The sequence below is a fragment of the Antedon mediterranea genome, chromosome 1, assembly GCF_964355755.1.
Source record: "Antedon mediterranea chromosome 1, ecAntMedi1.1, whole genome shotgun sequence".
Classification (NCBI taxonomy): domain Eukaryota; kingdom Metazoa; phylum Echinodermata; class Crinoidea; order Comatulida; family Antedonidae; genus Antedon; species Antedon mediterranea.
In genome coordinates this window covers 19738572-19763875 of record NC_092670.1, presented here as the reverse complement: position 1 = coordinate 19763875, position 25304 = coordinate 19738572, and the positions used below count along the sequence as shown (strand labels likewise).

At 30.6% G+C, this 25304-nt stretch overlaps 1 protein-coding gene across 9 annotated transcripts in view; it reads left to right on the top strand.

Moving 5' to 3' along the window:
* LOC140060975 (RNA binding protein fox-1 homolog 3-like) overlaps nt 1-25304 on the top strand; it is a 67439-nt gene that overhangs the window by 33658 nt on the left and 8477 nt on the right. For 6 of the 9 annotated variants that reach the window (XM_072107388.1, XM_072107394.1, XM_072107359.1 and 3 more), the window contains exons 2-5: nt 12521-12823; nt 16977-17141; nt 17353-17406; nt 21941-22033. In XM_072107388.1, coding sequence (XP_071963489.1) covers nt 12521-12823; nt 16977-17141; nt 17353-17406; nt 21941-22033 — 615 coding nt within the window. Of the gene's footprint in view, nt 1-7153; nt 7605-9755; nt 9782-12035; nt 12207-12520; nt 12824-16976; nt 17142-17352; nt 17407-21940; nt 22034-25304 lie in introns of those variants that run through there. The other 3 variants (XM_072107365.1, XM_072107404.1, XM_072107413.1) reach the window with 3 other exon arrangements.

The following is a 25304-nucleotide window of genomic DNA, read 5'->3' as shown; positions in this document are numbered from 1 at the left end:
GCGATTAACCTGTATTTCTTGATTATCTTTCCAGATAGAACATTGCTAATCATTCTTCTGGCCTTCTGCCCTTGATTTATCTCTGTGCTCTCTCTTATTTCATCGAGCAGTGCATGTGAAAGCAGGAGTTGTTTTTTCAACCCTTTGGGTACTGATCTTGGTGACATACCTAGAAAATTGGAAATTACATCAATACTAAATTAAGTACGGTTTAGAATATTTAAATATTATCTCAATTGATATGTTCAGGAAGATAATGGTTTAAGCGGCATGTAATGGGCAGAAAAAGAAAATACGTATATTCACATCACCATACACGACATGGAACAAGTTATCAATTATAAGGCCTTGAGTACATTTTGTGGATATTTGCTCTATATTATAAATAGCCAATATTATCATTATTAATAATAATTATGCGTGAATAAAACAGTACATTCATTCGTGACCTACCTGCATTTCGTAAATCCTGATTTGCTTTCGATCTTGGATAGTCAGTACTACTCATGGACGAGTCATGACTGGTAGATGGGATGCAATTCTTATTTACTTTCTTCAAAGCTCTTTCATAGCGCTTGTTTATGGTTTTTTTTTGTATGGTCATTTTCTGTAACTCCAGATTTAATTTTTCGATGCGACGATGGGCTCGACTTAGTGCTCTGCCAACACGTTTTCGAGTAGAAATACGTCTCTTAAACGACATCTTGATGCGTAGAGGAGAAGTTGGTGAAACCACATCGGAAGATATGGCTGAATCATCATTACTACTACTAGGTTCGTCAGCTTCTTCTGGGTGTTGTACTTGTAGTTGGGCTTGAACTTGCTTCACGTACCTTCAATGTTTCTGTACTCTTCTTTTCACCGTCGCTCTCCGTGCATTTCTATCTTTTGTTGTAAGTTCTGCTGACGGAACATAGTATTTTATTGCACGTCTTGCTTCTGCTTGCAAGTACTCTGCTCCTCGCTTCTTTTTTTGTCGTTCCCGATACGCTGCCTGAATCTCGGCTCGTGACTTTACCATTATCACCAGTGTCACCTAGTGTTTAACAACATGTATTAGTATTAAATCGAAATAAACAAATAGTAAACTATATTTTTACATTTTAAATAACCATAATGTAAAAAAATACATTGACTTTGTATGTAGTAAATTATGTAACTTACGTTACCATGAACTTACTATTAATACTTGTGAGTATCGATATTACAATGAAACAAGATGTATCCAGGTACATGACATACGTTTGACAATGAATATTCATAAACATATATACACAGATATTATCTTAATATCATTGCTATGTTCGGTAATGTTACAACAACATAGACATACAACATCAATGTGAAACTTACGTTACCATAGTATCAAGGGCAAAGAAACTTCCCATAAAATAACCCTAAATAAAATCAACTCCGGTTGGAGGTAATGTTCATTATTGCCTGTATAATATAACTTAAATTATTTGAATATACTGAGTAGAAAAAAAACAAGACGTCTTAGAAATGAGGTATATAAAATGGTAACCTACGTTACATGTAGTGTAATTTACGTTACGTTGTTGCCTATGCTAGCTTACTAGTGTAAATTGTACAATGTAATAACATACTTGCATATCTGTCTAATTTCCTAAATTATAAACATTAGGAAAGTTGTTCTAAATGATCTTTAGTGAATTAAGCATTTGAATACTTACTAAAATATACTCGAAAATCTGATATATGACGAATAAACTATGAAATTGTGAAGAAGTATTTATAAAAACGTGGTCAAAATTGCCGCTGTCTGCCGAATCACGTGGTTAAAACTTTTTATTGTATCAGAGGGCGTTTTCTTGATCATAAGAATATCTGTATTCCTTAGAAATGTCCACAATATTATTACTCATCAGTAACAATATATATGGTAACGTAAGTTACCATAACGTAAATTTCAAATGAACTTCAAAGGCTCAAATAATTAAATCTTAAAACAACAACAAAATAATCAGTTTAAAATTAAACTTGACGTAACTAATCTTATAAATTATTATAACATGTGTGTACACAAACCGGATCCTAAGAAGAAATGGGGTAACGTAGGTTACATCGCTTAACCAATCGTTTTTCATTACCACTTTCCAGGCAATTTTATAACGTATTTACATTATATTTCATCCGCGCAAGCAATATAATCGTTATCAAGAGTACAAATCACATATAATACGAAGAAAAACACTTTTATAGGTAATTATTAATTGATATTTAATGCATTTTTTAAAGTCTGTAACGTAAGTTACGTCATTTGTGCGACATATTTAATTGAAGAATTTTTTTAAATAAAACTCATTTTTTGTCAAAATTTCACTTACATGCATTAAACGTATAGGTAAGGCTCCAAAATATACAGTATTTACAATGATAAATGGGATTATATTTAATTTTTACACTAGTGAATATTATGAAATTGGCCGGCGACAGGCGGTTTTGTGTCATATCATGAAGTTTAAAGTGACATTATTTTTTAAGGGCAAGGATTTTCAAAATGAAACTTGGCCAATACAAAGAATAACGTTTCCTGTACCGTCATAACGCTTTAAATCACACTTTTAGTGCATAGTTTTAAATATATAACACAGTAATTATAGGCGACATTGGTTTTTCATATTCGTGTTGGTATAGTGAGCCTGAGCCTATAGCGATATCTGACATCATGCATACTAAAGAGTTCTCAATGAATGTGCGTATATGTCCGTTTCCGCTAATTCAACACACAAATAAGAGAGTTCTTGTTATGATAATGAATGTATAAGTTGTACGGTAGTGATATAAGTCGGCCATCTTAAATGTGAATGCTAGAATGGTAATGAGTCCTTTTAAATGTTACACATAGTCAAACTTGCAATTAGCTTACCTTTCTGAAATAATCCATCAAAGATACACTGGAATAATCTGGCATATAAAATTACACTGTGAACTAAAAAAAAGGACATGTGCACTTTATTCTTCAATAATTAATTTTTCTATATCATAACAAACAACATAAGATAATATATAAACAATGCACAGTTTGGAATCATGTAGAAAAAACCTCCTCATTAGCGAACGTTTGTTGGTGAGATTGTTCTTCAAATTTTGTTTCAATTTGTAAACTGCACTGCATTAAAAATCAGTACACAACTACTGAACGTGGATGCAGCATACAGTAACTATGTAAATAATGAGGTTATATGTTCATATTAAAATTTATATTGAGCGGCAAATTAAAATTGAGTCGTATAGAGTGATATATTTTAATTGAAATTACTTTTCCAATTCACAACATTTACTACATTACAGTGTTACAATAGTTTAAATTTAAATACAATACATCTTCATAAAAGATAATAGATATTGATACACTATTTAGGAAATAATATTATTTTTTATAGCCAGATATAAAAATACTCATTAAAGCTTCACCATGCGTGACTCTCTCAAATATAATTTTCTGATAATTAATCATCTTTTTAATTTTAAAATGATAAAGATTAGACTCTAGAGATTTCCGAAAATCAAAAAATCAATATATTTGGCAAAGGAATTAAAAGTATTTTGTTGTGCATTGTAGTACGGAGTGTAGTGTGCTAGGTCCATATAAGGTTTTGTCATGCATATATCCACCACTAAGGAGAATATGATTCAAGTTTGTAATTATAAAAAACATATTTTTATTATGTTTTACACATTGTTTGTATAATGATTGTTTTAAAAGATATTTTGGCAGGTAAAGTCCCCCAAGTCATTCTATATTTTTAGAATAATTACTAATGTATACATTGTAATTATTTTTTTGACATCTGAGAGTTTGTTTCGTCAATTGATATAATAAAATGCACATCAGGTAATCAAGTGTCATTGCTATTGTATCACAGAGGATTTTAACAGTGTCAGTTTTACGGTTGGAGAGCGATGGTGTGTTTCTTATTGGCTTAAATCATGGAAGAAAAAGATAAGAAACTTGTTTTCCCTTTATGCAAACAATGGGAAAGACTTAATTTGTATAGTACTCTATTCCTGTGTATGCCTATAATCAGCCTACATAATATACAAATTATATTACATAGGCACTATGTTAAAAACCTAACTCAACATCTGAACAGGCCTCATAAATTCAACATGAGTGTTATTTATTTGAAATTCAAAACCTTTTTTTTTTAATAGAAAAGAGGTCAAAGCAAGAATAATATGTAACCTATGCTAAAAAGCTAGAACACTTCATTACCAACGTGCAACGACTTCCTTCGTTTTACGATTCAAATCATGCACCACAAATAATCCTGAATTGTCAGATGAAAAACTGTAGTAACAAATTAAAATCGGAAAATTAGTACTGCAATCATACAATATATCTGGTTGAATATTTTGAAGAAAACATTTTTGATTTATAATCTCCTGTATAGTTTCATGGTTAGTGTGTTTAGAAACATATTTACAAAGAAAAAAATTAATTTAAAATGGATGAAAGTTGATATCCGATTTCTATGAATTATTGCCATAGGCTAGGCCAAAATATAAGAGAATACTAGTGAAGTGAAGTAAATGTTAGCTTCTATAACATCTTATGCCACTGGGGATGGGCAAAGGTCAAGTAAGCAAGGAGGATACAATCACATCAGTCATATAAATGACAAAGAGAAAAAGAGAGATTTAATTATTGTGTTAAAAACAACACAAAGAAGTGTTGCATTTATTTTTTGCTTGCCTGTCCTTTTTGCTTGATATGTATTTGATTTATCTACTTTTTATTGCATTTGAACCATATTGAAAAAAAATCATTCATTATAATGATAATAATCATGGTTATTAAAGCAGTGAAGGCTTATAAATAAATTAGAATTTACAATGTTTTGAGTGATTGTTAATTAAAAATTGAACATTGAGGAAGGATGATTTTAAGATACTGTAATCTTATAAAAATAAATTGGAAATTATAATATTGATCGAAAAGCAAATAACTGAACCAATGACAATGATATGGGTATCAGTGGCTGCATCTCAATGGAGATAAAAATAAAATAAGCAAAATGATCAACTAAAACAGCCAGAAAAAATAATTCTTCCTTGGTGCAATTATGGAATTATATGTTGGAACTATTTCTCCCTCTTATGTATACCAATACTAACGATATACAGTTGTTTCAAATAAATATGAGCAAAAATGCGTATGGTTGTTACATCAAAAATAGGTCAGACTTAAGTCAAGATCATTATTGTCTGAAAATTACATAAAGCAGACAATTGATAGTCACATCTGTCCCTGATGCCCATTCCACATTAGCCAAAGGAAGCTCTTGAGCCTAGCTAGTGGTGTCTAAAAAGCCGCTAATATCTCTCCACACTCAGATGACGTGTGATTTTTTTCGAAGCTGTATTTATTAACTGTAATTATTTCTTTTCAAAATCTCATTAATACAATTATATATTTCATTTTTCTATTTAATCAATTATATATTGAAATATTACAGTAGAAGGAAAATTTCTATTATAACTTCCTATAACAAAACTCCCATAAGAAATGCAATTTGTTTTGGTAAAGTTTTTAAAAAATACATTAAAAATGGAAAGTTTTTATGTTTTTATGAACAAGAAGAACATGTGGAGAAACGGAATAAAAAATACCAAATTTGAGGCAAAGTGACTGGTTTTAAGAAGGAAAGATGATATGTTAACAGTAACTCTTTGAATTAATGAATGTTATGATTGACAGTCCTGTGTAATAGATCATTCAGAATGTGCTCAGAATTCGTAGTGGGTAACAACAAGCCCTGTTCAATATTATATGGGTGTGTCTTTGGAAAAAAGGTGGGTGACTCCAACCTCCTTCAATAAGCAGTGGATATCCAGTAGAAATACTTTAGGAGAGGGTTGCTGGCCCTTGCATTTAAAGTGAACTCATAGGTTAAAGTTCACCATACCATGTTTCTATAAAGTCTTGGGATACAATATTGTGATACTTAATATAATTTAGATTATTTATTAATATACCAATCAATAATGTTAAATACCCATTGATACTGATAAATAACTTGAATTGTCACATTTCTAAGTCTTTATTATCTACTGGTAAGTTTCTATCTGTTAAATTACGCTACTGTATTAAGTGCAGTTTGTTTTAAATCAAATTATTTTCATGCTTTCAAAATCCTAATCTTATTACCATTGTACTGTGCACAAATATTTAATGATGGAATCAGTCAGCCTGGCAGGGCTATTTGAGATTGGATGGTGTTTTTCTGCAAGTTAATATACATAGTTTCTAGGCAAATATGCCTGTTATGGACACTTTTTTCCCGATAAATTCACTTTAGCTAGTCAGGCGAACAGAAAACAGGTGGATTTTATTGTTATTGGTTTTGAGCAAAATTAACACAATTTGTTGATGGTATATCGGACAAATTTCTGATACTTTACTGAATCTTGTTTCCATTTTTTAGTTAATTTTGTGCAAAGAAATCTTGTATGCAGTGAATTGTATTAGGCCTATCAAATGTTTTTATTCTTGAATAGAAGGAAAATAGAATAATGTCGTCATTGTGTAATCAAAATAAAATATATTTATTGTTTAAAGTAAATTATTTTTTATCCTGGAGATTTTATACATAGTTTTTTCACTATTACTTGATAAGAGGTGAAGAGTAATCAATACATGCGCTCAGTGTAAAGGAAGTTGGTCCAGGAAGGAAATGATCAAACCATCTGTGTATACTGTATATGCTAGCCATCTTCGGTACTAAGCTTATGTTGGTATCCAGGGTGTAATCAGCCCAGCTTAGGAGGAAGACCAGTGGACTGTGAGTACCGTTTACCGTGAGTACAATCACAGGAGTTAACAGCTTGATGTAATTATCAACCCCACTGGGTTTTTGGTATGCAAATTAGGTGACAGTTGGAAGTAGCCTATGATCAGATGTAACAGAAACAAAGGCAAGCAAGCAGACCCACTTTGTCTCTTGTCAGCGAGCTGAAAACAATACATAACAGGACAGGGTTATTTTTTGGAAACATACACTGAACATTTTGATACAGAACTGGACTGGTTTCTCTACAAATTGGATGTTTTAGTTGTTGAATTTTCAAACTTTATTTTGATCTTTTATTTCTTTAACTTTAAGATGTTTCCAGGTTGGTTATTTTATAGTTATAAACAATAAGCTTTGACTGAACGCTTGATGAATTTTTATCAATAGACCAATTCTTCTATGGCTATCACTATTTGTACTTGAGGATACAAGTTGTTTATGTTGAATGCTTTTAACTTCAGTTGTATTTTGGAGATGACTGAGGTAGCATTATTTTAATTTTTGAAGGAGTGAATTTGAATCAGGATTTTTAGTATCAACATTTAATTATTACTGCTGGACATTGACACATTCTTTTTGAAAGGCATCAACATGATGATTAGTGGTGGATTAGCAATGTCCCAGATGCAAAGTCCTGTTCATGCGATGGCGCAATACTCAACGCCGATGCAGGCGTCTGTTCAGGCGTCCGTCCAATCACAGTTGAGTCCATCTCAATATGTTTATTGCTCGTCTTATCCGCAAAATGGGACAATTTTACAAGTTTCCGGTAAACAACAATCACTGGTAAGATAGAAGGAATATTTATTTGCAAATAAATAGAATTTTAATGATTATTTTAAGGATCCTTCTAACATTTAAAATTGAGAGAATATCACAAGGTTTTGAGCTAAATCATTTTTCTTTTTTTAAATTACATTTACAGTTTGTTACAATATTGTATTAAGTTTTTGCTGAAAATTTTACAAATAAGCCTATAAGGAACTGCCAGGAAATACATTTTATTCTGACCTATGACCTCTTGTTTTTGATTTATTAGGTAAAATAAATGTTCATGACTTAGCACAGAATTTGCTTGCAATCCCCACATGTCTTGCTATTCACTACTAGTAGCTACAATAATCTCACACAGTTAAGTGAAGTCCATTGCCTTTTTGTAAACTAATTAAACTTAAACAATATTATAATTGGAAAGATTGTTTAACTTGAGAATGAGTATTTCAATTCTGAATCAATATTAAGACTATAAACACTCATGCGCCAACCGACTCAAAATTGTAAATATTTTGCGACTAAACTTTTTTTTTAAGGATCTATGCTTTATGAATCGCTATTCGGTTGACTTGAAGTGTGTTGAACTCGCTTATGGTGCCATTAAAACAAAGGAACTGACTTAATTGACTTCACATTTAGAACATTAGCATAACCTTATTTATTATATTGTTCTTTCCTATGATAACTGATTGTAATAATGTATGCTGATTGTTATTATTTTTTACATACATATTTTTTTATTTGGTATCTTATGTTTAAAAGTACAGTATTACAGTATGGTATATAAATCATACAGTTACTCTTCCAATACTGGAGTTGCTAGAAAATCTCCCAAAAAAAACTGTTCTTGAGGTCCAAAATTCTTGTTTTAACCATTAGAAACACATTTAGAATATCAGACTTTCCAGAAAACCAGACATAATTATTATTAGGCCAGCTCAAGGGTGTCTGGTATTTGTAGAGTTGTATTTCAATGGGATGGGATAGGCTAATTACAAATAAACAATTAAACAATAGACAAAGACAAAAAGCTAAAGGTGTTTCCACTACCAACAAATTAAACAAAGCTATTGTTCTATTTCTAAGGCATAGTTTCTACTTTTCACTGGTCTTTTCCACCTGCCAGCCCAGCCCAGCATCTGGAAAAACAATTATTGCACAGTAGGAACTCCTGTAAAAGTATTTTAGAACCAGAATATTAATAATTAAATGAACATCAACAAAACAATTTAATTTCACTCCTTAAATTGCATTGCAATGTTGTACCAATTCTGGTTTCAGATTGGGTAACAAGTCAATATTATTACTGTAGGTCTATATTATTACTCTCACTGTTGTTGTAAACTTATTAATTACTATTGGTTTGTATTGAATATCATTACAGAAATCACCTCCTAGTTTCAGATAAAAGAGCGGCAGTTCACATACATGTATCTTTATTTGGAATCACCCTGGTTTTATTTAAAAATTAAATGTTACATTAGTAGTAGTAGTTATATTAGTTTCATTTTCCAAATTGTTCACTACCTCTTTCAATCTCATTACCTAGTATGAGTTGTTTTATATTTTTGAAGTGTATACAGTATAATCAACCACATGTTTCCATACTTCAATGAATAATGCACAATGTATAAAAACATTCAAGCGCAACTAGAACAGCAGTGTGTCATGCTTTTGAGATTATAAGCTTAAAGTTAACGCATAATAATGCATTATATTCTAACTCGATGAATTATGTTCTCGCTTATGATAGATACACCAGATATCCACAGTAGCTTACTCTGATTTTTGAAAGCAATATTTGCTTAATCCTGGTCCATTTAAAATGGAATAGCTGTTTTTAAGTCCTAGGAGAATAGCATTTTTTAACTGTTCTCATATCATCCAATTATCAGTTTACCATGTAATGAATATTCATAATATTTGAATATTCATAACAAGACAAAGAGCTTATTTTGAATGACAGAATTTACTACCAGTAATTTTTACATCAACTTTTTTCAACCATGCTGCTTGGCGATAAACAGTACATTTATTTTGAATAGAGTGACTGACTTTTCAAGTTTTGACTAGTTCTAACTGCAAAATAACATTTGCTGTAGCCAAAATTTAAATCATTGAGTTTATTAAAGCGATCCAGTTAGTGGACTGCGATCTTGTTTTCCATTAAGATGAATATCTTAAGAAAGGTATGTAAAATTAGATTATTTTTACCAATTTAGTATTTTTTATTGTGGCATACAGTGAGTTCCATGATATACATTGATCAATTTATGCACACTGCATACTTAAATCTACTCTTAATTAAATTAAAAATAAATAAATGTGAAAAAGGTTGGTATAACACAGCAGCTCTAAACATAATAAATAGACCTATGGTATTGCCGAGTTTTTGTTTGAAAATATTTTATATTTAATTGCCATGTAATAAGATTAGGTTTTACTTGGAATTAGATTAATCTTTAAAAAAATCCTAAATAATTTTTGCCAGATGTGTGACCTCAAGTATTTGTTCAGAACAAATTAGATTGTAATCAACATTTTCTCTATAGTACATCATGTTATTTATTAAGGTGATGTCACTAAAAATTGTTGGATACATTTTGAACTTTTTGAAAATATAAATATATACAGGAATTATTAGCCAACAAACACTGAGAAAGCACCGTGGAATTAATTTTAGACTTAGATGTTTAGTTAGTGGTTTGATTTTCTTTTAACTAGTATTATGGGATGCTCACATATATTGGATGCCTTGTCCACAATCCCTGGCCAAGTTAGTAAAGGATTCTAAAATTAAAGTTACAAGAAAGTGTTTTGCAAAAAGTTTTTAAGTACACCATTTACAATCAAGATCACAAGAATAGAAAATTAAATTGAATGACGCAAGTTGAGTGCCTCGGAGAACAATTACGGCACCGTCTTACAAACGGTTAGATTTAAGTGTCGGTTATGTTCGACCATAAAATAGTGCATAATAAGGCGATTATGAGACGCTGTCTCCCTCACTCGATGCAAGTAGATTTCGTTGCTTTTCTAAAACTCTGGATACTGTAAACAATGCAATTTGTCAAATATTGAACGCCAGTTGTTTCAATGGTTGTTTTATCGGGTAGATCTTTAAAAAATAAATTTTAATTCTTTTAAAATTTAATTTAATTTCTTAATTTAAAGTCTGCATTTCTTTCTTCTGTAGAATGAAATATTTGTTGCTGGTGTACTGTTTACTTTCATTGAACATTTAATTACCAATAGCAAAAATAATATTATGTTTTTTAGTATTTCAATTAATAAATAATATGTTGATATACATACTTCAATTTCAAAATATTTGTATTTAAGTAAATTGTTTATAAAGGCCTATGTAAATAGATTAAAAAAAAATAAATATTAGTACTGATAGTTTATTTAGTTTATGCAAAATTAGATTGTATAATACTGCATTTACATGTATTTTAGATTACCATACTCTAGTCTTTCATAATATGCTGATATATTTGGCTGTTGCCAAACATGTGTAGTTGTTATTATGTTAATCAGCCATAGATCGTGTCCTTGAGAGGTTGGAGGTCACTCAAGTAATACTGCATTCAGTAGATAGAGAGAAGTGATCTTCAATCTCATCAGAAGCATGGGTCTGCTTCATACGAAGTCAGCTTTAGAATTTTCATAGATGTGTTATCAAACCTAATCATCACGCTGGGACCCTAGAGAGTTCTTTCCCATTAATTGTAGTCAAATGTCTGCTGTGCAACTCATTAGCTTGGGCCTAGCAAAGTGGGTAGATAATCTGTATTGAAATGGGCATGGTTTTTGAAGCTGAATCCAATAAGTTGTTTGTACAGTATTATTGACAAAAATTCCTATATTGCCAGTTGTTTTACATAACAATATAATAATTTGTTTGTTTTAATATCAAATAAATGAAGAAAGGATTTTTGATTGGTCGGTGACATGTTATATACAGTACTGTATAGACAACTATCATATTAATAATGACAATATTCTAGTTCATATTAATTGTTTTGATTACTCTATTTTAGTTTAAATTTCATAATTAATAATTTTATAGAATATTTAGTTTTACAACCTAAATTACGAGAACAATTATTTTTGAATCAGAATTATATATTTAGTGGTTTTATTGCTGCTGTTCTTTGTTATTTAAATTTTATTGTCACAATTTTTAGTAACTTTGTAAAATTTTAGTCATCATTCATCAAACAGTATTGTCGGTATTTGAAATGTGTTTATTACGGCTTTATATTATTCTGATTTGCATGGGAGATTCCACTTACAGTACCAGCAAAAACAGACGAGAGTCGCTCATGCGTATAATGACTTCTGTTAAACACAGAGACAAAGACTAGAGAAGTAAAAATTCAGATAAATATCTAATAACACTGAAAATTCTACACACGAGTCGTCAAATCTGTCGCCTATATGCACTCTAAAATCAGCGTTTGTCTGTGCAGTATCTATAAATGCTGCAAGTTGTCCTGAAAGGTAGAAGCTATTATCTGACCTAACATTTGCTGAAGAAACATCTTATTATAATCTGTCATAACTCGCATTACATACATTCTCCTAAAAGGATTTATACAGGCTTTTTCGGTAAGATGACGATTTAATCCATGCGGGATGTAATCACCTAGGTCTTGAATGTGTAACGCTTTTTACGAATCAAACTACCGTCAGCAAGATCGGACGGTTTCAACGTGTTGTGTCAGTTGTTCGAATTTCAGTAGTGTCTTGGGAGTTTTAATGGTATCATTTCCGCAATTTTGCATTAATATCTGCGCGTATGGCCTCAAACCAACACTTGGAAAATAAAACTTGGTTTTGTGCTTACAGGCTGTGTTTCCTCAATATACTAGTATATTTTATATATAATCTAATAGAATTATTTCTTTGTTTTTTTTCTTCAGCATCCTATGCAGATGGCCGGACAGCCTCAGCTGGCTGCAGCCTACCAAGCACAGGCATTCCCACCACAAAATGGCTTAGAGGCCTACCAACAACCTCAAGTGCAAACACCGTATGTACCTACATCTGTAGCCCAGGCACAGACAGATCAGGCAACGAGTTACACACAGCCACCTCCAACACAAGATGGAGTAACAGTAGCAGGCTTCCCTCCTGGCACGGCCGCAGATGGCACTACTTTTGTACAAACACAGCCTACCGGTACCGAACAAACAACACAACCAGGATTATCAATACCAATCACGGTAAGTTGAAATAGGCCTAGATATAAAGTGTCATACTTTTCTGTTTCATAATTTTATGTTAATAATAATCATGTATCGTTCTTAAATTATGAATGCCTGTGATAGTATTTAGTGCAACACAGATACAGTAGCTGCTCTGCTCTTGTTTAGTGTTTTTTCTGAATGACTTAACTGTAAGTTAAATAAATAACTATTGATTAGTTGATTGATTAATTCTCAGAATTATAAATATTTTGCAGAAGAATTCGGCTTTGAATCTTGGTTGGGTCAGCTTTTTCTCATTCTCACAGATTTCCTTCACTTATTTTCTACTAGTAAACTGTGTATCACTCTTTTTTATAGCCCTTTCATTTTCACTCATATGGCCGTGCAGTTATTTTCATGTTATATGTTAAAGTCAACCTTTTCTCTGAATTCATCATCATTCATCAATTTATATGGATCTGTTAGAAAATTATGATTAATTACATAAAAATGGAAATTTGTCAATTATTTATAAACATTGTCATTTCATATGAGGATACTGATGACACTATTTTTACTAATTTGTATTTTTGATTTATTTCTTATTTTTGTAATCCTTTTCTTGCATCAATTATCTTTCTTGTTACAATCAAGAAATGTTTATTTTTTAACCTACAGTACTTGCAGATTTCTTGATATGACTCATATGTATCATGTCACATGCTACACTCATTAACGATTCTATGTAATTAAAACAATTGCTATCAGTAAGCTCTGGCTTTCTCGTTTGAACTTAAATGATGCTCTTCAACAAAATCCATACTTTTCACATTTCTGTGAAGCATTTTTACTGTAATTCAATCTTTTTAGTGTAAATATTCTACCAATTTATTATTATATTATTATTTATTAGATTACTCTGTATTGCGTAAATAAAGGTTATGTCATTTGACCTTTCTTGTAAGTGTTGGTAGCAGGCTGGAGTGTAACAGATTGTCAGGCCCTTTTTAATTTATACAAGCATATGTTGCAGTATAATTTATTAAAAGTAATGTTTTTTTTCCACTACTGTATGACCATTACGGTAGGCATTTTGCCTCTGATGTCTGGCTAAAGGTTTAGTGCTTGTTGTGCAGACATGAAGTTTCCAGTTAAAAACGATTTATTATGCAAGGCTTAGATTCTTTGCATTCTTATAACCAAATAAACATGGTCTTCTAGTGTTGACTTACTTAATTTGGTAGTGTCTTTAGATAGAGTATAATCTTTATCAATAGATTAGTATGTATATAGTTATATTACAGTATAGTATTGTAGATAAGTTAGTTCTGGAAATGTGTGCATAGCATGCACAGTAGTTATGTAGGTTTGATAATGGTTGGAGCATGTCTTAAAGACACCTTCCCTACAATTTGTGACGTTTTGTAAAAATAATACATATGATATATATTACTTTAAAAACATTAAACCAGGTCATTCCTTCGTCTAAAATGTACGTTTTATGGTAAATTATGATAAAAAGGGAGAAACAATGCACTACCTAAGTAGCTTGCGGTGAATGACCTCTCGTGGACGGCCTTTAGGCCTAGCCTAGTAGGCTTAGGTCGTGTTTATACAACACTCTAAATTTGAACACGGCTTTAATTTTTAGCGTGTTGTTCGGACCGAGGTCAACCCACCTTAACGTTTGCTGTTATACTAGAAATCACGATACCGTGTTGTACCGGAAGTTTCATCAACACGCAGTGCATGCTAGGATAAAAGGTCAAATCGTTGATCACTTGAATTAGCGGAGTTGTCAACAATCATCGTCGCCTCCTCGCTGTCCGATGTATTCGCGCAGTTTTTACCATTTTTATTATTGTCTTCGTTCACGTTTGCATTGTGTTTATTTTGTTCTCGGTTCATTTAAATTAATAAAAGTTATTTTAAGGGTTTCATTGTTTCATCTATAGGCTACAATATGGAAGAAGATGCCATTTTTGCGATGTTATTTTTTATTCTGTTTGGAGTGGGAAATGATAGAGGCCTACTACCACTACGAGTTGGCCCCCACCACTAGGCTAGGCGTAAGACGTGGTAGGAGGATGATTGCTGGCAGCGAAGCAGCAATAAATGGGCCCAATCTTGTTAGCAACGTCGCATGACATGATTGATATTACGACCTGTTTTAACGAGAGGTCAAAATATACCCTGAGGACACTTCCAACACGGTAACGGCGACCGGGAATCCACCAAATTTTAGGATTCAGCCAAGTAGCCTTTTTTGCAATTAAAATCTCATTACACGGAATCTCTTTGTTGTTATACAACACACTTCTCGTAGGCGTGTAGAATATGCGTGTAATAGCGTGTTGTATAAACGCGCCCTTAGTTTTGTAGGCCTAGCTGGTAAACATCGTTAACGTACGAACATCGTACGCTAGCTATATACCTAGCCTGACGTTGTATAGTTGCTGCATTAATTGTCTTTCTATTTTTTCCATACTCCGTTGATACAAATTGGGGAAAACCCGGTATTTTCGCTGAAAAGTTAGGAGTCTTCCATTTGTTTTGGCCTCACGATCGATCGAAAAGTGGGTGAATTACAGAAGAAAAACAAAAATATCAATCTGCGCGCAATGCATTTTGGGATTTATAGCGGGCCGCTATAATTATTAGAATCGACTTATTTTTCCCATTTTTAACCATTTAAAGACAAAAAAAGTTATCGCAATAGGACCATATAGTATTATTTTTACATTAAATATAGTTTGTGATCTTAAATTAGATCTAAAAAACGTAGGGAAGGTGTCTTTAAGTTTGTTGTACAGTACTCTACTGTACCGTAAGCCTACTTTATTCTATAGCACACTTTTCCTTTCTCCTGAAGTATTTTCATAACCTACAGTATGCCTACTATAAGTCTGTTCTTTGAAGGTAGATCCTGTCAAGTCTTTTATAGTTACATTTTACATAATAAAGTATGTCACTTTTCTTCTTATAAACTCTATTCTTTTCCCACATTTCCTCTACAATTCTAATCAAAAAGGAATTAACGAAAGGTGTTATCTTACTCTTGCTTAGCAAATCCATTTGAAGATAATGTCATACTTACCATGCATAAGAAAAAATGCATACAACTATACGTAATGGCCTCATTTTTCGCGTATTAATTATATTGAAGGTGTAGACTTGCTAGTCTGTTTGATGTTGTGTAACATTACATTGTAGTTGACTAATGTTTCCAATAATGAGGAATGATGAAGAATGTACTATCATCGCAAATTTACAATAGAAAATATAACAATAATCATATTCCCTAAAGACTGTAGTGTGTGTATGATGTGTTATAGCTGGCGTTACTCTGTAGCAAATCATTATTTGGCAATTTTACGAAGTCCTACTTTTTAATGACTTATGTGGAATTAAGGAAAATTACTTATGTGGTGCATATTGGCAATGATATTGGATGACATGCAATCATAAATCTTATTTTTGAATCATAATTTAAAAATTCCCTCAAGAAGATTATGTCAGTAAGTTTGTGAAAAATTGTCATAAGAAAGATATATCCATCATTTTCCACACTTTTCATTGCCATAAACGACATCATCATCATCACACATCTTTCTATTTATTATGCATCATGTCATAATCTTCAGCATCATCATCATCATTATTTCTATAGTATCATTACAGTATAATCATATCAGAATCCACTTTTGATTCCTATCCTTTTGAATCTAGCTGTTAAAGTTTACCTGAAAATATACTTACTGCAACTGATTACTGCAGCAACTGAATTACTGCAGCAACTGTAGTGTAGATTATAGTGTAATATACTATGCAATCTTTCTAAACGTTCAATAAAAAATGTCACATTTCTTGGTAATTACCGATTTGTGTTCTAGCTATAAAATTTAACTTCTTAACTTTGCAATGCAATATTTAATTTGTCATTCTTTATCTCTCAATTATCTAATAAAAATTGTTTCTTGTTTTTAATTTTAAAGCAATACATTTAGTTTGACATAAAATACATTTAATTCAAATCCATTTGATCACTTTAACCATTTATGAAAAGTTTGAGTTTTAAAGCAATTTTCAAGAATTGAGTTATGTCGCAAATGTTGCTGTATTTGTAGATTTCTTTTATATAACTCTAAATTGTGGTTTGTAAATGTTTGCTACATATGTTCTTTTACAGAATAGCGATGGTAGTGTATCAACGTCACAAGCGCCCTTAGCCACGGAAGCAGGGCAAGCAACACAAACTATTCCCGGAACGAAACCGGGAGAAATACCTAAACGTTTACACGTATCAAATATCCCGTTCAGATTCCGAGATCCAGATTTACGACAAATGTTTGGGGTGAGTACCGTGCTAGTCATGTATTAACATGGATTTAGTATAAGTATTCTTGCTATCTAATTTAGCAGCATTTTCTATTTCCGATGCAAATCCTACTCTTACAGTGATTTTGACAGAGGTGAGATAACGAAAATAAAGTTTCTTGAAATTCTATTCACCAAGCTTAATTTTTCAAGTAACTGTTTATGTTGTTATTTATCATATTTTTTAGGTATTTGGTGCCATATTAGATGTAGAAATTATCTTCAACGAACGAGGCTCAAAGGTAGGCTCTTTGCTCCAGCCTGGATTGTGCATTATCAGTGCATTTTGATTTTAAAGCATGCGTCTGCAATGAGCATGATGCATGTGTTTGAATTCAAACCTGCCAATCAATGATCTTTAAATCTCCCATTGGTTAGCATCTTGCAGCAGGATTACTAGATGACCAATTAAATCCAAGCATGAATTTATTTTATGCAAATTTTATTTTTATTTATTTTCCCCACCTTCACCCCACCCTCAAACTTTTCAGTTACTTTTTTTTTTAAATGAAAGGGTTGACGTACTAAGGCTTATTAAATTAAAAAAATTAATTAAATTATTCAATCAATCAAATCAACAATAAGAAATTTATTTTTTAAATAAAACAAACAGTAATGTAAAGTTATTTCAATTAACACAAAATCCTAATATCAGAAAATGCTGAACATTTTTAATAAAATAACTGTGTCTAGTTGACTGTCTAAATTGCAATCCAGTGTACATAATGATGCTAAATTTATGTTTAAAATTCATAAATTTATGTTAATTTATATTATTATGAAATTGATTTCAAATTCTGTTTTGATCATGTCTGGTCATAATAATAACTACTAAAAAATAATATTCAGATCTATTTGAATTAGTTATAAATTAATTGTCAGACAGATATTATAATTATTACTTTACAGGTTTTTGAATTTTACAAAATATTAGTGTATTGGTTGTAGTTATTCTGTACAATATTTTATATTGCAAAAAAAAAAATTAATATAAACCATTAGATTTAATTGATCATCAGAATTTCTATTATAGCCTCACATATAACATTTTGAGGAATATGTGTGTCCCAAACCTGTAGTTAAAACATTAATGGTGTAATTACCTACAGTAGATTCTGTGTTTGAGAGGCTGCCGCAAATATTCAATTTTGTTATAAGGGCAAGAAGTCTTAAATATTATATTTGGAAATGAAATATTTTTTTTTTTAAATTAATCTTTTTTTTTCTTAAAATAAAATCTTGTAAAAGGTTTACAATTTACATAATTACAATATGTACAAATGACTGAACCAATCAGAGCCAATCAACCCTTTCATTTAATTTGCATATATGGTAATGAGCATGACTTGTGTGCCCATTAAGTAGTATTTCTATTTTAAGTTACACATAAAATAAAACTAATGAATCAAATTTGAAAAACATGGCAAACCAGGCAATAGAAAAGCTGCAAATGTTTCTTTAATAATATATCCTGAAAATTGTCAATTACTGCAGTAGATATGTTACCTGTAGTAAGTTACTACTACAGGTGTAAAGTAATACCTGTATAACACATGTTTCGGAAACCTTTACAGTAACTGCAAGTATGTACTACTGTATGTTACTACATGTGTCTGATCCAAGATCTGGTCACTCAAGATTCCTGCAGTAACTGCAGTATTATAACTACTCAGCAAAATTATATTCATGGCTTATACAAATGAAAGCGCAATAATTGAACTGTTGGCATTTGATGTTCTATTGCCTGATTTTCCTCACAGAGACATAAAACTGTATTTATTACACCTCGCACTCATTTTTTGTGCATAAATTCAATAATATTGCCCTTTGACCTCCTGGTTGGAGGATTCTGGCTCAAAATTATTTTATCAAACTTTTAAATTAATCAAAATTCGTTTAATGTTTTTGAAAATTCATAAAATGTGTAACTTGAAAAATTGAAATCTTTTCTTAGAATGTCGATGCGAACAATGCATTAAGCAAGTTTGACAGAAATGATGTATAGATTACATTTTGTAACATCTCAATTTTCCACAATCAAATATTTTATGAATTCAACAAAAAATGAGCACATTTAAATTCACAAACTGTGTATGTTGTGTGTGTTTGCACAGTGTGTTTCTTAATGAGAGAAAAAAAAAACATTTATTTAGCATAAAACAGAATGCAACATGAATGGAAATTTAAACATACGCGAAAATGACATTATTTAGCACTATGCCTGTTGGGCTCCATTAATTTAGAAATTGAAAATAAGAAGACAGAACCTTTGTTCTATCTACAGCAAATTCAGTAAATAATCTAGTACTAGTAAGAAAAATGTTTTTCTAAAAGGTATTTTACACTACAGGTGTGTTCAAAAACCATTTACTAATATTCCACTTTGATTAAGCAATAAATTGTAATAATCAAATAATACAAATTATTTAGTCATCAATAAATACAATAATCAAGAGTTAGGATGGGTTAAAGATCCTTTCCTTTACAGTAAACATTAAAATTAGATTATTAGATTAGATTAAAATAATAGTTATATATAAATTTTACACAATAAATGCAAAGGAATATTACTATTATTACTGAAAAAAATAACAATGCTGTGAATATCAGTTGCTGAATCTGATGGGAGATACTAATAAAATAATCAAAACAGCCAGAAAGAAGCCATTTTACACAATAAAATAGTCAATACTAAATTTATATAATGTGTGATAATAATTAACAAGGTTCAATACATTTTCAACAACCATTATCACATTAGGAAAAAAATGCACTTGAAATTGTGTGACTCCGCATCAATCCTAAAGTCATAGAATATTATCAAACATTATGTGTATGCCTAACTGTACTATTCAGTTGGGTAACCCTACAAAATGAATTTAGTTTGTACAGTAGCTACGGATTCACTATGTGTCATACAATCGTTTAATCCATAAATACTGTAGGTAATTTCATACAAACACCGAGTGTGCATGTGTTATTTGTTGTGATACTGTTATGTCGTTTTTCCTATGTTTTACAATGTTACAATGAAACGTTGCATTTTGTTTCTATTGAATGTTGTTTTTTTTTGTTCGGCACGTTTTTTCGAATTTAAAAAAAAATTCATACTTAAGTTCCTAGTAATCTTGCTGCCTGTGATATTTCTATTGTCATTATTTGTGTTATGTTTTGCTATGCTTGAATTTACCAAATAAATTGTGTTCTATTTGTGTTTTAGATCATACCATCTTTATAAATCATTGGTGAAGGCTGTAGACTATATAGATATATAGATACAAGTTTATTAAGAAAACGTGTGACCATAAATTCCTCTTACTTCTACCACCAGCAAAATGTAGTCTTCATATACGGCAATCATTAAAAACAGTCTTTAAATTTTAAACATTGAAAGAAAATGGCATTCAAATTTGATCTTAAAAAACCAGATGCCGATTATTTTATTCCTGAGAATTTTTTATTTTTTTATGACAAGTTTCAAAAATCTAAAAAGTACATATATATTTCATAATGTCAATAATTGGTTACGAATCTACAAATTAGATCTATCGGGAGATTTTATTTTTCATAGAAATATTTTAAAAGGACGTTTGTATGATGATAAATGATTTCTTTACTTGGATTTATCATGAGCAGTAAAAAGCTTTCTTTTCGTTGATCGAGAAAATTTTGACTCTTTCGCTAACGATAATTGCTCTGAAAATGTTAGACATATGGTGTTTTATTTTAAATCATAAATTTGTTATGGTAATTCGAAAGATGGCTAATGCATATTGCACATTTAGGTAATTTTAATGGTACTGGCCATGTGTTTGCATCCCTATTATAAAAATGGTATGATCTAACAGCAATAGGATTTTTTGACAAACAATGACCATATGCTGTTCTCTAAAAGACATTGTCTGACCTTTTTAATATCAAAGGCTCAGATATATTCTCTATCATGCTGCATAACGTATATGAAATTATGATTTTGATAATGAATTTGATTATACTGTACCTAACTACCATGTTTTTTCCCTCAATGAACTTATACTGTACACAAATGCTTTATAATTTTATAGTGCTTATCTAAATGAATTATAAAAATATTGAAAAAAAAAAGCACCAAATATAGTTATATGTTTTTTTCAATATACTAAAATCTCTATGTTTTAAATGTTGCCAATTCAGGCAAGCTTTTCATATAAATGTTATGAACTAAATAGATGTTATTTCTAATGATACAAAATTACTGGTAATATTTGTTATAGATTGTGATATAAATGTGCTTATTTTTTATAGATTCATTTTGATCTGCACTATATGTTAACGGAAACACAAATATTTATATATATATATTTATAAACCCTGAGAAAGCATGATTGGCCAGAAATATCTCCCAAAATAATTTGGATGATCCAATCATGACAATGAACTTTGACACACAATTTCAATCCCTGTTTCCTGTACCCATAATGCAACATGACTTGGTTTGTTTTTCATGAGTGTAGTGATCTTTAGTACCGTGCTATGTTGAGAATAATTTTGTTTAAAGTTTATTTTCTGACCATGATTGATCAACGTCGACAGAATGGACAGAACCACGACTGAGATTTATTGTCGTGAGACTACTTTCAAATTTATGGCTTTCCAAAACAACAAATTGAAAACAAAAAAGCACGTTATCAAACCAATTGCATTACGCACCGATCATATGATTAACTTGTGTTTTCTACTATGCATGGTTTATTATAATGTTCTGCATGTGTATTATTTATTTTCCGATGCATGCAGGGATTCGGTTTTGTAACCTTCCAAAATAGTTCGGACGCCGAGAGGGCAAGAGAGAAATTGAACGGGACGATAGTTGAGGGGCGAAAGATTGAGGTGCATGTCATTCGTAAGATTTCTTCTTTAATGTGACCTATGCTTCTTCTCTACTTCTTTTCTACTATATCTGTCTGTTTTACTCTCTAGTACGGTGTGTTAACTGGTTCGTGTGATTTATTTCAGACCACGCATGTTTTTTAGTTACGTGATGAGTGTGAAGTATATACCACTAACCAGTACACACTCTTATATGCCACTTTACTAGGCCTGCTCGCAGAAATATTTTTTGTTATTACCCGTGAACGATCCCACACGATTAACCTATCATACTTAAAATTTTATCCCGTTTTTTCTGGGTGTCATGAATTTATTTAAATTTTTTATGCAAATTTGTTGGCATGAAGGCTACATAGATGAATGCGCATTTTTTGACATTTTGTAGTTTGTTTTAGTTAATTAAGACAAAATTTTCATTCATTTTATTTGATTTATATTTCGTTTGAATTGGCGCTTACGTGATGAAATTAACCGGTCATGTGCAACATAAATCAAAATGATAATCCCACATTTGACGATTACCACTACGCAGAGCCAGGCCTAGTGGGTGTACAACTTTTCAAATCTCTGACTTCCATTATCGAGACCTTCTACGGCTCGTTTATACATCTATATATTTATTTATGTTTTACCAGAAGAACATTTAAAGAGGGATAAGCAATTCAAAGTGCTTTGGGTTAAGACGTTATCTGCTATTATTCTGCTGATTTTTTAACTGGTCAGGGTTGGGTAAGTTCTTATCGCTTAGAACAAAAGCTATGTGCTCTAAAACAAACGTGAAAAAAAACAAAAACAAATTACGTCATCAATGAAGATCAGAGATTAAAACCAACCGGTCAAAGTATTCACAGTTTTTATTTTATTTTTGTAGCAGTTTCTTTAGTTTTTACTACTTAACGTGTTGTTTTAGAGATGTTTGCCGCCATCGTGTGCTATTATTAGTGCCCTCTATAGTTTATCCTGGAATGTGTTTTTGCTCCGGTCTTGAATTTGATGAATTTGCCGGTGTTTTTTGGTAACCACTACAACTCGCTGCACATACCTGGTTTATGTCCTCTGCATCGTGCATGCGATTTTTTTCCACTCTTGTTTTGTGCGAGCATCTGTTTGTCTCTATGAAACAAAAAAAAACAATAGTCTAATAACAATATTAAGAATTGAATTGATCATGAAAATTTTTCCGCTATAAAGAAATTGGCTGCCATCAGGCTCAAGACAAACTATCAGGAATAACTGAATGGTAAGTTGGATTATTCCTAATACCTCACATCAGGAATGGTATCTCCCAATGATGCAGAAATTATCCCTAATAGGCCAACCTGTATTCCCAGATCAAAATTTATTACACTAAGATGCAGGTTATTATTTTTTAGTGGAAAATATTAAACCTGAATACCAAAATGAAATTTCATGCTGGAATATAACCAAAATTAATATTTTCCCTGACATGTTCAAACTGAAGATTAATTAAATGAAACTGAATAGTATAATATTTAATCATCTTTTCAAAAATGATGTTTTACATTAACATATTATTAACTAATTTATCTTGCTTGACCTGAAAATTTACCCACAACTCTACATGTCTGAATTAAAAACAGAATAGAGGGCGCTATGTACTGGTAGGTTTTTAGAATGTTAGGAGTCAGTCCACATTATTTCAATATCAGATGGTTACGGAACAGGTAGGAGTGATATATATTCTGTTTATATATACATTATAAGTTTCTTTTTCATCTTCTCTATTTTCAATGTTTCTATTATTGTAAATTTTTCTAGGATTTCTTCCTCTTCCTAAAGTGTAGGTCAAGCAACAATGTCAATAAATACATCAAAATATCTCTGAAAACAAACAAAAATTATGTTCTAGAAAAATATTGTTATGGTCAAAAAATTATATCTGTTTGAATGTATAATAATTAAAAAAATACTTAAAATTCTTGTCGAAAATGATATTATAAAATTTATATTAAAAAAAAAGTTTTTTTAATGGTGATTACCACAATTGATAATTAGCTTTGCTTTTTAACTTTTTGATTAATTTTAAAGCATATGTTTTCAAGATATTTTGATGTAAATAAAATGCTTTATTTGTATGTTTTTTATTATATGAAACAGTCTTGCCTTGGTTAACAAAAGCTAGGACCAGCTATATGAATTTTATTATATAATTTAAAATATTTATAAAGAAAATAAAAAGTAAACAATTCTCTACAAAGTTAATTTGAGTACACCTTGACACTAGATGAAATGTTAACAGATTGATTGTACAGTATATGTATACAGTACTGTAGGTCCTTTCCACCTATTAACATTACTGGCTGGTATACTTTATTTGGGTCAATATTCTCAACAATAACCTCTGTACCTTCAAATTACATAATTATTAAAAATATTAAAATAATGTCTTTATAAGAGATAATATTGCATACATTAAACATTATGGCCTTGTAATCTTAAACTACATCAATAATTATCTGGATAACAACTTTCTTCAGAACAATTGCATACACATCCAAACTTTTGGCGACATCGTGTAGATTATCTACTTAAATTATCTAGACATTATTTTGATGTCAACGGCATTATTTTTCTATATTGAATTCTCATTATCTTTAAAATAAAATCAGTTAATTAACTTTTGCAACATAAAAATTATAACAGAAACAAATCTACAAGTGGTACCTATGGCAAGACTGTTTAAAACTATTTTGTGAAATTCTTTATGTTTAATGTTTGTGCTGTAGTTGTATATGTCATGTCTGAATATAAATTAATATTTATAACTTTAATCCAAATATTATACAATTTGTTAAAACTCATTGTTAACTTCCTCTAAATTAAAATTATGATATCATTTATATAAATATTTGAATATTATAAACATCACAGGCACAGAATAAATTCTAAACCGCCTGGTGATATACTGAAATTTAATAATTAATTTGAATCGATAAAAATCATGCAATCTGTGAGAATTTAAAAAAATTAATACAAATTTATGCTATTAATGAAATTTGGAAGAAAATTATGTATACATTTTAAAATTTTTAATATAAAGATATAAGAATTGGAAAGTAATGTTTGTTATAATAATGATAGTTAGTATAAAAAGTATCTATCTATTTGATGTATCAAATTGTTACTTATAATGAAACTAATAACATTAAACATAATTAGGATTGAGCAGAATATATATAATTAATAATTATAACAGTAATAAAGTTTTATAAATATAAATACAGCATGAAGAAATATATGCTTACTCAAT